Raw genomic sequence first — 11,756 nt, forward strand, 5'->3', positions numbered from 1 at the left:
TGTCGCCCGAGGGTTTTCCGCATGGTGGGCCCGTGCTACTAGGCTAGTAGCTAGGATCTCCAAGTATATTTAGTTACATCGTGCATGCATGTGTGTGTGTAATGGTCTTTCCGGTCATGGCAAGTGGTATTTGAAGCGGATTGCTTAGAGTGTTCACCTCTAGGACTCGCGCAGGTTTTTGCGCTCTCCGATAGCGCCAATTCTTTCCGAGATTGAAGGACTAACCTCGTCGTTTCATTCTTTCTTTATTCAACATATATCGAGAAATTTCAACTTCTCGACCCACCTGTGTGCAAAACTTGCACGCACACCGGAGGTGACGAGTTGCTGGATGGCCTCCCCCTGGCTTCCTGACGACTAGTAGCTTGATGGCTCATCATGTAGGGGGCCATTGAGGCTTGAATAAATTAAAAGCATTTAATTTCCTGCACACAAAAAAAACAGCGTACGCACACGAGAGCCGATGGGCCGACCGCTAGGAGCGACGCGACGATGAAGAGATTTGGAGCCAGTGTCCACCAAATTACCTACAGAAAATGTTGGCAGCTCCAGAGAAAATTCCGTAGCAACCAGCAGGAGAACGTGGCGACTGACCATCCACACGCAGGTAAGCGGAGAGGAAAAGCCAAAAGAAAAATAAATCTCTCCACAAAAGCCCCGAGGCCACGAGTACCTCGCAATTCTGTGGTGTTCACGAGTCCACAGCCATATCCTCCCACTCACTCGTTTTCTGGTGTGTGTGTGTGTGTAAGGCTAGAGCAAGCGAGCGAGCGAGAGAGACTGAGAGAATTGAGAGAAGATGAAGATGGCTTGCCCTGCCCAATCCATGCTCTCCGCAAGCAGCTGCGTGCTCCTCAGGAGCAGCAAGCCCCAGCAGGCCACGATTCCGCGAGGAGGAGGGGGCATCACCGGCGGCAACAGGTTCTTGACGCTGTCCTGCAATGCTTCTTCGTCTCCGGACGACTCCGAGTGCAACGACGTGGAGTGCGCCCCGGAGAAGGAGGTACGGGACATATCTAGCTACTCGTGTCTTGCTGTTGTTGCTGCTGCTGCTGCTGTTATCTGAACTTGGATATGCCTGCGGCGTAGGTCGGGAGCCTGAGCGTGGAGTGGCTGGCGGAGGAGAGGACCAAGGTCGTGGGGACCTTCCCTCCCAAGAAGAAAGGATGGACCGGCCTCGTCGAGAAGGACACCGCCGGCCAGACCAACATCTACTCCATCGAGGTACGCGCAACCTACTCCTACTACCTATTCCATTCTTGTCAAGGGCCTTGTCTTCCTCCTTCTCGGCATCCCAATCTGACGGCGTAATCGCGCGCGCGCAGCCGGCGGTGTACGTGGCGGAGAGCGCCATCAGCTCCGGCACGGCGGGGACGTCGTCCGATGGGTCCGAGAACACCGCGGCGCTCACGGGCGGGCTGGCCCTCATCTTCGTCGCCGGGGCGGCGTCCATCCTCATCCAGGTGAGCAAGAACCAGCCGCCCGTGCAGACCCAATACTCCGGCCCGCCTCTCAGCTACTACGTCGCCAAGTTCCAGCCGGCCGCCGCGGCATTCTCGGTCCAGTCGAGCCCCCCCGTTGTGGAACCGGCCGCGCCCGAGGAGGCGCCTTCTGATTCACCCACCTTAGAGGCTGAACCTTCGGCAACCGCGGAGCAGCCGTCGTCGTGAGCTGATAATGATATACACGGTGAGCGTGAGACGGAAATAATCGAAGCATAAATTTGATGTGGACGACGGGCACGAGCTTGTGTGTTAGCAATTCGATACAACGCTAGAGTTTGGAGAGTTTGAGGTGCCGTTCTTCACTCATGAGTGAAGCCTACTCTTTATTTTGTATACGCGGTCTATGCCGGGTGGTTGGCTTGGCGTTCAGTTACTTATCTTGCATACCAGTTGCAATCATGTTACAACATCTCCACGAAAATATACTCCAGTTTTTTAGCAACCGGCAACTATTGCCAGGGCTCAGGTGGTGATTCGTTTTCACAGTCTGAAAGCCAACCTTTTTTTTCTTGAAGGTGCATGGCAGTAGTTCTAGTCGTTGCACAGAGCATCAAGAACCACACACTACGAAGAACAAAAACTCAGGAAACAAGAAAAGGAAATACAACCCACACTAAACAGTAGCCTCCTTGAACATTGGCACATTGCTATTTCATCTCTGTCTCGGGGGAGCATCTCTTTCCTTCAAAAGACTGCCTATTTCTCTCTTTCTAAAGATTCCAAGCGACGTAAACAGCCGAGGTGATCTGCGTGCGTGTAGTTGGGTTGTTGCGTAGACTCCAAACCCTCTTCCACCAATCATTAATAGTTATTGAGGTTGAAGCAACATTAGTAGCCTCAGGAGCACTTGTTGAAAGGAGAACCAAACCTCGTGGGCAAAAGGGCAGCTCAAAGAAAGATGGGCAGCCGACTAGATGATCTGATCATAGAACGTGCACTTCTCGGTGTGTGGCCATCCCCTCGTGGCAAGCCTACCAGCCGTCCCGATTTTGTTCTAGACAATAACCAGAGGTGGAATTTAACCTTCGGCTCGGCCCTGCCCTTCCACACAGAAAGCAGTTGCGGCTCAGAATTGCGGCCTAAAAACTAAGCCTTGTAGGAGGTGGCAGCGGAGAACCTCCACCGAATGGAGTCGGGGACAACAGAGAGCACTATGTGTTGGAGCAGCTCCCACAACTTGACAAATTGGTCGAGCAGCTCTTCAGAAGCAATCCTCTCCAGGCCCTTCATCCAGCGGCCACGATCATGTGCCTCCTTCACAGTTAAATTTTTCCGTCGCGCCATGACGGACAGATCAGGAGCAATATTGAGTGGAGTAATGCCTTCCAACCAACGACCATACTAGAAATGCACAAGCTGCCCATTTCCCAGAGAGATCTCAGTGCAGGCCGAGGAACACAGCTTATCAGTGCGATCTCAAGGGATGGGGGTGCCCGACCAAGGCCAAGGGATGGAACTCCATTCAAGCCGCGTCTTTGTGCCAAGGATTTTGTGCCTACCACTTGATAGGGGCGAAGGTGTCCCGTCTTTTGATGAGATGGTGACTATCGTTTATGGTGGAGTAGACTTTCACGATCCGACTACGAACGTGCGAGGATGTCGCGCCTTAGTAATCGCTAAACCAACTCCGAGAGGTTATTAACCACGTCGGAGCATGATCAACCTGACCACGAGGGTCTATTTCCTGCGAGCAAACGAAGAATAAGCAAGAAACTGAAATTGCAATCTGAATATTGCGAATAAAAGAGGAAAGCTTTATTGATCAAGTGGGGTTCTGTGATGCCTTGGTCTGGTCGTTGAACACAAATGAAGTACGTGAAGTTGCAGCTATGGCGAACTTTTAATCTAAACAAAATCCCAAAGTCTAAACGATGCCCTAAGGGTTGTATATATGGAGGAAAGAGGGGGAATTTCGTGGCCCTTGGAGGAGGGGTCCGAAACCAACCCTAACTATTGTTTCCCCACACATACGGACTCTAAAAACAATCTATAATTAAGTATTTCGAAATTATATGTGTCTGGCCCAAAAATAAGGTGACGCGGCATGTAGAATAGCCTCTGGACGAAATTTATGGAGTGGCATCTTGTATATTTCGTCCAAGGCTTCATGCACTCATTATGGTGGCTTCAAAGTCCTGGAATCATCACTTGTAACTCCGTTTTTGTTCCCCTTGTGCATGCCATCATCTCCATGCTTGAACTTGCTCCAAGGTTCATCTTTCTTGTCCAAGCTAGGCCCTTCATTTGTAAGCAAAACAAATGTATCCAATTTAGGCAGTATCATATTCTCATGAGCATTAGAATCGTTACCAAGAAACAAAAGTACCTGGTAATTCAATCAGCGTGCGTGACCTCTAGTAATTGGTCCAGTATGTATAACAGCAAGTGTTGGGGATCGTTGCAGAAATTAAAATTTTCCACGCATCACCAAGATCAATCTATGGAGTAACTAGCAACGAGAGAGAGGGGAGTGCATTTTCATACCCTTGAAGATCGCGAGTCGGAAGCGTTGCAAGACCGCGGTTGGAGGAGTCGTACACGTAGCGATTCAGATCGCGGCCGAATCCGATCTAAGCACCGAACAACGGTGCCTCCGCGTTCAACACACATGCAGACCGGTGACGTCTCCCGCGCCTTGATCCAGCAAGGAGGAGGGAGAGGTTGAGGAAGAAGGCTCCAACAACAGCACGACGGTGTGGTGGTGATGGAGTGGCAGTTCTCCAGTAGGGCTTCGCCAAGCTCACGCGGAGGAGGAGAGGTGTTGGGGAGGGGAGGGGCTGCGCCTTGGATGTGGTGCTGCAGCCCCCCCTTCGCCCCTCTATTTATAGGGAGAAGGGGGAAGGGGGGCCGTCCCCTCTAGATGAGATCTAGAGGGGAGCGGCGACCAAGGGGGAGGGGGCTTGCCCCCCAAGCAAGGGTGGCGCCCCCCTTTAGGGTTCCCCCCAAACCCTAGGCGCATGGGCCCTAGGGTGGGATGGCGCCCAGCCCACTAGGGGTTGGTTCCCTTCCACCTACAGCTCATAAGGTTCCCCGGGGCAGGTGGACCCTCCCGATAGACCCCGGAACCCCTCCGGTGGTCCCGGTACAATACCAGCATACCCCTGAATATTTTCGGTGACCGTATGATGACTTCCCATATATAAATCTTCACCTTCGGACTATTCCGGAACTCCTCGTGACGTCCGGGATCTCATCCGGGACTCTGAGCAACATTCGGTAATCACATGCAAATCTTCCTAATAACCCTAGCGTCATCGAACCTTAAGTGTGTAGACCCTACGGGTTCGGGAACCATGCAGACATGACCGAGACAACTCTCCGGCCAATAACCAACAGCGGGATCTGGATACCCATGTTGGCTCCCACATGTTCCACGATGATCTCATCGGATGAACCACGATGTCGAGGATTCAAGCAATCCCGTATACAATTCCCTTTGTCAATCGGTACGTTACTTGCCCGAGATTCGATCGTCGGTACACCGATACCTCGTTCAATCTCGTTACGGTAAGTCTCTTTAATCGTTCCATAACACATCATCCCGTGACCAACCCCTTAGTCACATTGAGCTCATTACGATGATGTCTTACCGAGTGGGCCCAGAGATACCTCTCCGTCATACAGAGTGACAAATACCAGTCTCGATTCGTGCCAACCCAACAGACACTTTCGGAGATACCCGTAGCGCACCTTTATAGCCACCCAATTACGTTGTGACGTTTGGCACACCCAAAATATTCCTACAGTATCCGGGAGTTGCACAATCTCATGGTCTAAGAAAAAGATACTTGACATTAGAAAAGCTTTAGCAGATGAACTACACGATCTTGTGCTAGGCTTAGGATTGGGTCTTGTCCATCACATCATTCTCCTAATGATGTGATCCCGTTATCAATGACATCCAATGTCCATGGTCAGAAAACTGTGACCATCTATTGATCAACGAGCTAGTCAACTAGAGGCTCACTAGAGACATGTTGTGGTCTATGTATTCACACATGTATTATGATTTTCGGATAACACAATTATAGCATGAACAACATAGACAATTATTATGAGCAAGGAAATATAATAATAACCATTTTATTATTGCCTCTAGGGCATATTTCCAACAGTCTCCCACTTGCACTAGAGTCAATAATCTAGTTACATTGTGATGAATCGAACACCCATAGAGTTCTGGTGTTGATCATGTTTTGCTCGAGGAAGAGGTTTAGTCAATGGATCTGCGACATTCAGGTCTGTATGCACTTTACAAATATCTATGTCTCCATTTTGAACATTTTTCACGAATGGAGTTGAAGCGACGCTTGATATGCCTGGTCTTCCTGTGAAACCTGGGCTCCTTGGCAAGGGCAATAGCTCCAGTGTTGTCACAGAAGAGAGTCATCGGGCGCGACGCATTAGGAATAACTCCTAGGTCAGTAATGAACTCCTTCATCCAGATTGCTTCTTGTGTTGCCTCCGAGGCTGCCATGTACTTCGCTTCACATGTAGATCCTGCCACGACGCTTTGCTTGCAACTACACCAGCTGACTGCCCCGTCATTCAAAATATACATGTATTCGGTTTATGACTTGGAGTCATCCAGATCTGTGTCGAAACTAGCATCGACGTAACCCTTTACAACGAGCTCTTCGTCACCTCCATAAACGAGAAACATATCCTTAGTCCTTTTCAGGTACTTCAGGATATTCTTGACCGCTGTCCAGTGTTTCATGCCAGGATTACTTTGGTACCTTCCTACTAAACTTACGGCAAGGTTTACATCAGGTCTGGTACACAGCATGGCATACATAATAGACCCTATGGCCGAGGCATAGGGGACGACACTCATATTTTCTCTATCTTCTGCCGTGGTCGGGCATTGAGCCGTGCTCAATCTCATACCTTGCAATACAGGCAAGAACCCCTTCTTGGACTGATCCATATTGAACTTCTTCAATATCTTGTCAAGGTACGTACTTTGTGAAAGACCAATGAGGCGTCTCCATCTATCTCTATAGATCTTGATGCCTAATATATAAGCAGCTTCTCCAAGATCCTTCATTGAAAAACACTTGTTCAAGTAGGCCTTTATGCTTTCCAAGAATTCTATATCATTTCCCATCAATAGTATGTCATCCACATATAATATGAGAAATGCTACAGAGCTCCCACTCACTTTCTTGTAAACACAGGCTTCTCCATAAGTCTGCGTAAACCCAAACACTTTGATCATCTCATCAAATCGAATGTTCCAACTCCGAGATGCTTGCATCAGCCCATAGATTGAGCGTTGGAGCTTGCACACCTTGTCAGCATTCTTAGGATTGACAAAACCTTCCGGCTGCATCATATACAATTCTTCCTTAAAGAAACCATTAAGGAATGTCGTTTTGACGTCCATTTGCCATATCTCATAATCATAGAATGCGGCAATTGCTAACATAATTCGGACGGACTTCAGCTTCGCTACGGGTGAGAAAGTCTCATCGTAGTCAACCCCTTGAACTTGTCGATAACCCTTAGCGACAAGCCGAGCCTTATAGATGGTCACATTACCATCCGTGTCTGTCTTCTTCTTAAAGATCCATTTATTTTCTATGGCTCGCCGATCATCGGGCAAGTCAGTCAAAGTCCATACTTTGTTTTCATACATGGATCCTATCTCGGATTTCATGGCTTCCAGCCATTTGTCGGAATCTGGGCCCGCCATTGCTTCTTCATAGTTCGAAGGTTCACCATTGTCTAACAACATGATTTCGAGGACACGGTTGCCGTACCACTCTGGTGCGGAACGTGTCCTTGTGGACCTACGAAGTTCAGTAGCAACTTGATCTGAAGTTTCATGATCATCATCATTAACTTCCTCTCTAGTCGGTGTAGGCACCTCAGAAATATTTTCTTGAGCTGCGCCACTCTCCGGTTCAAGAGGCAATACTTCATCAAGTTCTACTTTCCTCCCACTTACTTCTTTCGAGAGAAACTCTTTCTCTAGAAAGGATCCATTCTTGGCAACAAAGATCTTGCCTTCGGATCTGAGGTAGAAGGTATACCCAATAGTTTCCTTAGGGTATCCTATGAAGACGCATTTTTCCGATTTTGGGTTCGAGCTTTTCAGGTTGAAGTTTCTTGACATAAGCATCGCATCCCCAAACTTTCAGAAATGACAGCTTAGGTTTCTTACCAAACCACAATTCATACGGTGTCGTCTCAACGGATTTTGACGGAGCCCTATTTAAAGTGAATGCGGCAGTCTCTATAGCATAACCCCAAAATGACAGCGGTAGATCGGTAAGAGACATCATAGATCGTACCAATAGAGTGCGATTACGACGATCGGACACACCATTACGCTGAGGTGTTCCAGGCGGCGTGAGTTGTGAAACAATTCCGCATTTCCTTAAGTGCGTGCCAAATTCGTGACTCAAATATTCTCCCCCACGATCTGATCGGAAGAACTTGATTTTCCTGTCACGTTGATTCTCAACTTCACTCTGAAATTCCTTGAACTTTTCAAAGGTCTCAGACTTGTCTTTCATTAAGTAGAAATACCCATATCTACTCAAGTCATCAGTGAGGGTGAGAACATAACGATAGCCACCGTGAGCCTCAACACTCATTGGACCGCACACATCAGTATGTATGATTTCCAATAAGTTGGTTGCTCGCTCCATTGTTCCGGAGAACAGAGTCTTGGTCATTTTGCCCATGAGGCATGGTTCGCACGTGTCAAATGATTCATAATCAAGAGATTCCAAAAGTCCATCTGCATGGAGTTTCTTCATGCCTTTGACACCAATGTGACCAAGGTGACAGTGCCACAAGTATGTGGGACTATCATTATCAACCTTACATCTTTTGGCATTCACACTATGAATATGTGTAACATCATGTTCGAGATTAAATAAGAATAAACCATTGACCAGCAGAGCATGACCATAAAACATGTCTCTCATATAAATAGAACAACCATTATTCTCATATTTAAATGAGTAGCCATTTTGCATTAAACGAGATCCAGATACAATGTTCATACTCAAAGCTGGTACTAAATAACAATTATTGAGGTTTAAAACTAATCCTGTAGGTAAATGTAGAGGTAGCGTGCCAACGGCGATCACATCGACCTTGAAACCATTCCCGACGCGCATCGTCACCTCGTCCTTCACCAGTCTCCGTTTATTCCGCAGCTCCTGTTTTGAGTTACAAACTAGATCATTAATGGCGCGCGTTGCCGCGCCCATCCCTTTCTTCAATGTAATATCAATTTATTTACTTAGATATATGATATGCGTGAGGGCCAATCTATATGTCACAAATTTAAGAATGATCGTGCAGACAAAGAAACAACTACAGTCACATCTTTGCAGGCACTATCAATGAATAGTCATTCATGTGCAAGAGATGTCAAACTGTACAATATAAAACAGGTCGATTGAGGATTTTGAAAAGGTTTACCTTCAAATGTGTTCCATGTCTAAATAAAGCTGACTTCAATGAAGCTGAAAACAAAGTTGTACATACCTCTAAGAAGATCTTCTTGCTGGCTTATATCAGCAAAACATCATATGAAGTGAAAATCTCCTCAGTATCACCTTGATTCCTGTATATTGCAATCATGATACATAGTACATTATATGCGGCATAATTCCATAAAAAGAGAGATTGGGAGTCACCTCTGGGTTCCTTGTCTATTTTTTGTAGATCCAGCATTGTGGAGTTCAATGGCAGGTGAAGGAATTGTTGTATGAAGAAAACTGTAGGCATTGTAAGACAAATTAAAATGTATTGTCTCCAAGGAAATGGTTTGAACAGTGTTGTTATACCAGGGAAACAATGAAGAGCCGAAGAGGTGATGTGCTTGCGGTAGAAGAGGACCGCAAGGCATTTTCTTATTCTGTGACCAAGTTGGAATCGTCACTTGGTTGAATCTGAATCTGGCATGAAAAAGCAATCTAGCCAAATATATGAAGATATATGAAGGTATCCAACATAAAATTAGGTAGATTTTTGTTCAAGGAATATATAACTTATTTGCAAAAAAAATATTTAACCTCCAATCTAGCAAAATCACCCTTCTAAGGTCCATGTTCAAACTACGAACAAAATCGAGTAAGCAAGTACTATTTCCCAAGGGACTTCCCCAAACTACTTGAGAAAGTGACTTGTCCATTTTATATTTTGCATAGCAAAAATAATCTTTACCTGAATTACTATTATCTACTTGCTGAAATGCTGCTTAGTGAGCAATCATATGGTTGGTCCAACAAAACTATCTTCCAATTGATCAGTCCATTCATAGTTGCAAGGTTCGGTAAATAAATACATAGATTGCTCATAATTTGCTAGTTGTCTGTGCATAATTGAAAGGTTTTTAAAACGAATAGGTACATGCCCATAATTTGCTAGCTTCGGTCTGGTAAACTGCATTCAAGATATGTAGTTTAGCCTACCGAAACATCTTATATTTTGAAACAGAGGTGATACAATATTCTGTGATTAAAGAAGATCACTAAATCTATGTTGCTGCTGTTTGTTAAAAACTTAGCATTAAATAATTATCATAGATTATTAGGTTCCAGATAATAAAGGTCATATACACCTCGGTACAACTACGAACCGATGCCAACCATCTAGTTCACCTCCTCAGCAAACAATCTGATCTTAAGCGCCACTGTATGCATGGCCTCCATCGCCCAAGACGTCTCTAGTTTTAGAACTCCTGCAGGAAGATGCTAGAACCAAAACCACATAAAATCCTTCCAAAGTTCAAATTAGTTTATCTATATTGTTCCTACAGACTGTATAGAAGGAAGTACACACCTTGCAGTCTTCGTGAAGTAGAATAAGCAGATCGGTTTGATTTGCCACCGACTTAGTGCTCACTCCTGAAACAAGCACATATGGATTGGATTTGCCACCGCTGTTGCTGCACGCACTTGTGGATGACTACGGGAGGACCATGCTGCTCGCTGCGGCTCCACACGAATCTGGCGCTCCACTGGAAGGCAGCAGCATGCCCAATTGGGTCCCACGCGAGGACGCTGCGACAAGCATGGGAAGCTGATGCGCCCCGGTCGACATTGTCTTTTATTTAGAAAAGGATGCTTGTATTCATATTCTTATACGCAGTACATGACAACAGCACATACAAGCACTCCATACACAAACAAAGAAGGAAACAGACCCAAGCCCTGCAACCTAAGCACAGCGATCCTTACAACATTAAACTCCAGGCTCGCCTTAACCACCTGCCGGCCGGCCACTTGTCGTCTGCTCGAGCCAAAAGAAGCCATTTTCCCGCATCGCCATCTATGGCTTTTGAGGCCACATAATTGGTCCTTCCCCATCAGATGGGAACCGAGGCCAGATTCCGGCATATCGGTCGGGGACAATCCCCACGGAAAAGTCAGCTCCATACCTTCATCATGGATCCAGCACACCAAAGACGTGAAGGTAGATGAACCACCACAAACCATAATCCGAAAACAGGGCCTGTAGCCCGAACTCCGACTCCGCTCCGGTTGCCATCAGCACATCCAGCGAAGCTTTCGAACGCGAGATCCACCACCACGGCCTCCGGTCTCCCGGATCCGCAACGCACAAAATCCCTCGGATTGTCGCCAACACTGCAGCCAGCGCTAGACGGACACGAAGGAGTCGGACTCGCCATTATTCAACTCGCCGCCATCTTCTCCGCCCCGATGGCGCCGCCATCGCTGTCGCCATTGTTATCTGCGTGGGAAACGGATGGGAGCGAGAGGAGGCAGGCCAGGAGGGGAGGGGTGAGGTGCGCGTATCACAGCCGTTCGCTCAGGATCATAGCCTAGACTGTGTAGGAGAACGAGAGGGCTCCAAAATAGTTTCGGGAATAGCGGCCCACAGAACAGTAGGCCCATGAGTAGCCCAGGCGCATGGAGACGTGCGTGAAACGTAGTGTACAGATCAGATTGGACGATCGAAAATAGTTTGATCGGGAAAACGGCCGGCCGAAAGCGCTAATCGCTGAGAGAGCTCGGTTTAGGCTCAGTTTTACTATTCTTAATATGAGCAACCGCACCGGTATCAAATACCCAGGAGGTACTACGAGCGCTGGTTAGGTACACATCAATAACATGTATATCACATATACCTTTGACATTGCCGGCCTTCTTATCCGCTAAGTACTTGGGGCAGTTCCGCTTCTAGTGATTGTTTCCCTTGCAATAAAAGCACTCAGTCTCGAGCTTAGGTCCATTCTTTGGCTTCTTCCCGGCAGCTTGCTTA

The 11,756-nt window shown here is 47.1% G+C and overlaps 1 protein-coding gene across 3 annotated transcripts; it reads left to right on the forward strand.

Annotated features, from left to right (window-relative positions):
• Positions 1–676: 676 nt before the first annotated feature.
• On the forward strand, positions 677–9,481 carry LOC119283743 (protein MAINTENANCE OF PSII UNDER HIGH LIGHT 1-like). 3 transcript variants are annotated; one of them, XM_037563173.1, is made up of 5 exons: positions 677–1,003; positions 1,090–1,224; positions 1,326–1,463; positions 9,195–9,221; positions 9,320–9,481. In XM_037563173.1, exons 1-5 carry the CDS (start codon positions 800–802, stop codon positions 9,344–9,346), a joined length of 531 nt encoding a protein of 176 aa, XP_037419070.1. In that variant the 5' UTR covers positions 677–799; the 3' UTR covers positions 9,347–9,481. The 3 variants fall into 3 exon arrangements, with proteins under 3 accessions (XP_037419070.1, XP_037419065.1, XP_037419059.1); XM_037563168.1 differs by lacking the exon at positions 9,320–9,481 and having other exon boundaries at positions 9,195–9,304; XM_037563162.1 differs by lacking the exons at positions 9,195–9,221; positions 9,320–9,481 and having other exon boundaries at positions 678–1,003; positions 1,326–1,947.
• Positions 9,482–11,756: the final 2,275 nt, after the last annotated feature.

Source organism: Triticum dicoccoides, chromosome 1A (assembly GCF_002162155.2).
Source record: "Triticum dicoccoides isolate Atlit2015 ecotype Zavitan chromosome 1A, WEW_v2.0, whole genome shotgun sequence".
Classification (NCBI taxonomy): domain Eukaryota; kingdom Viridiplantae; phylum Streptophyta; class Magnoliopsida; order Poales; family Poaceae; genus Triticum; species Triticum dicoccoides.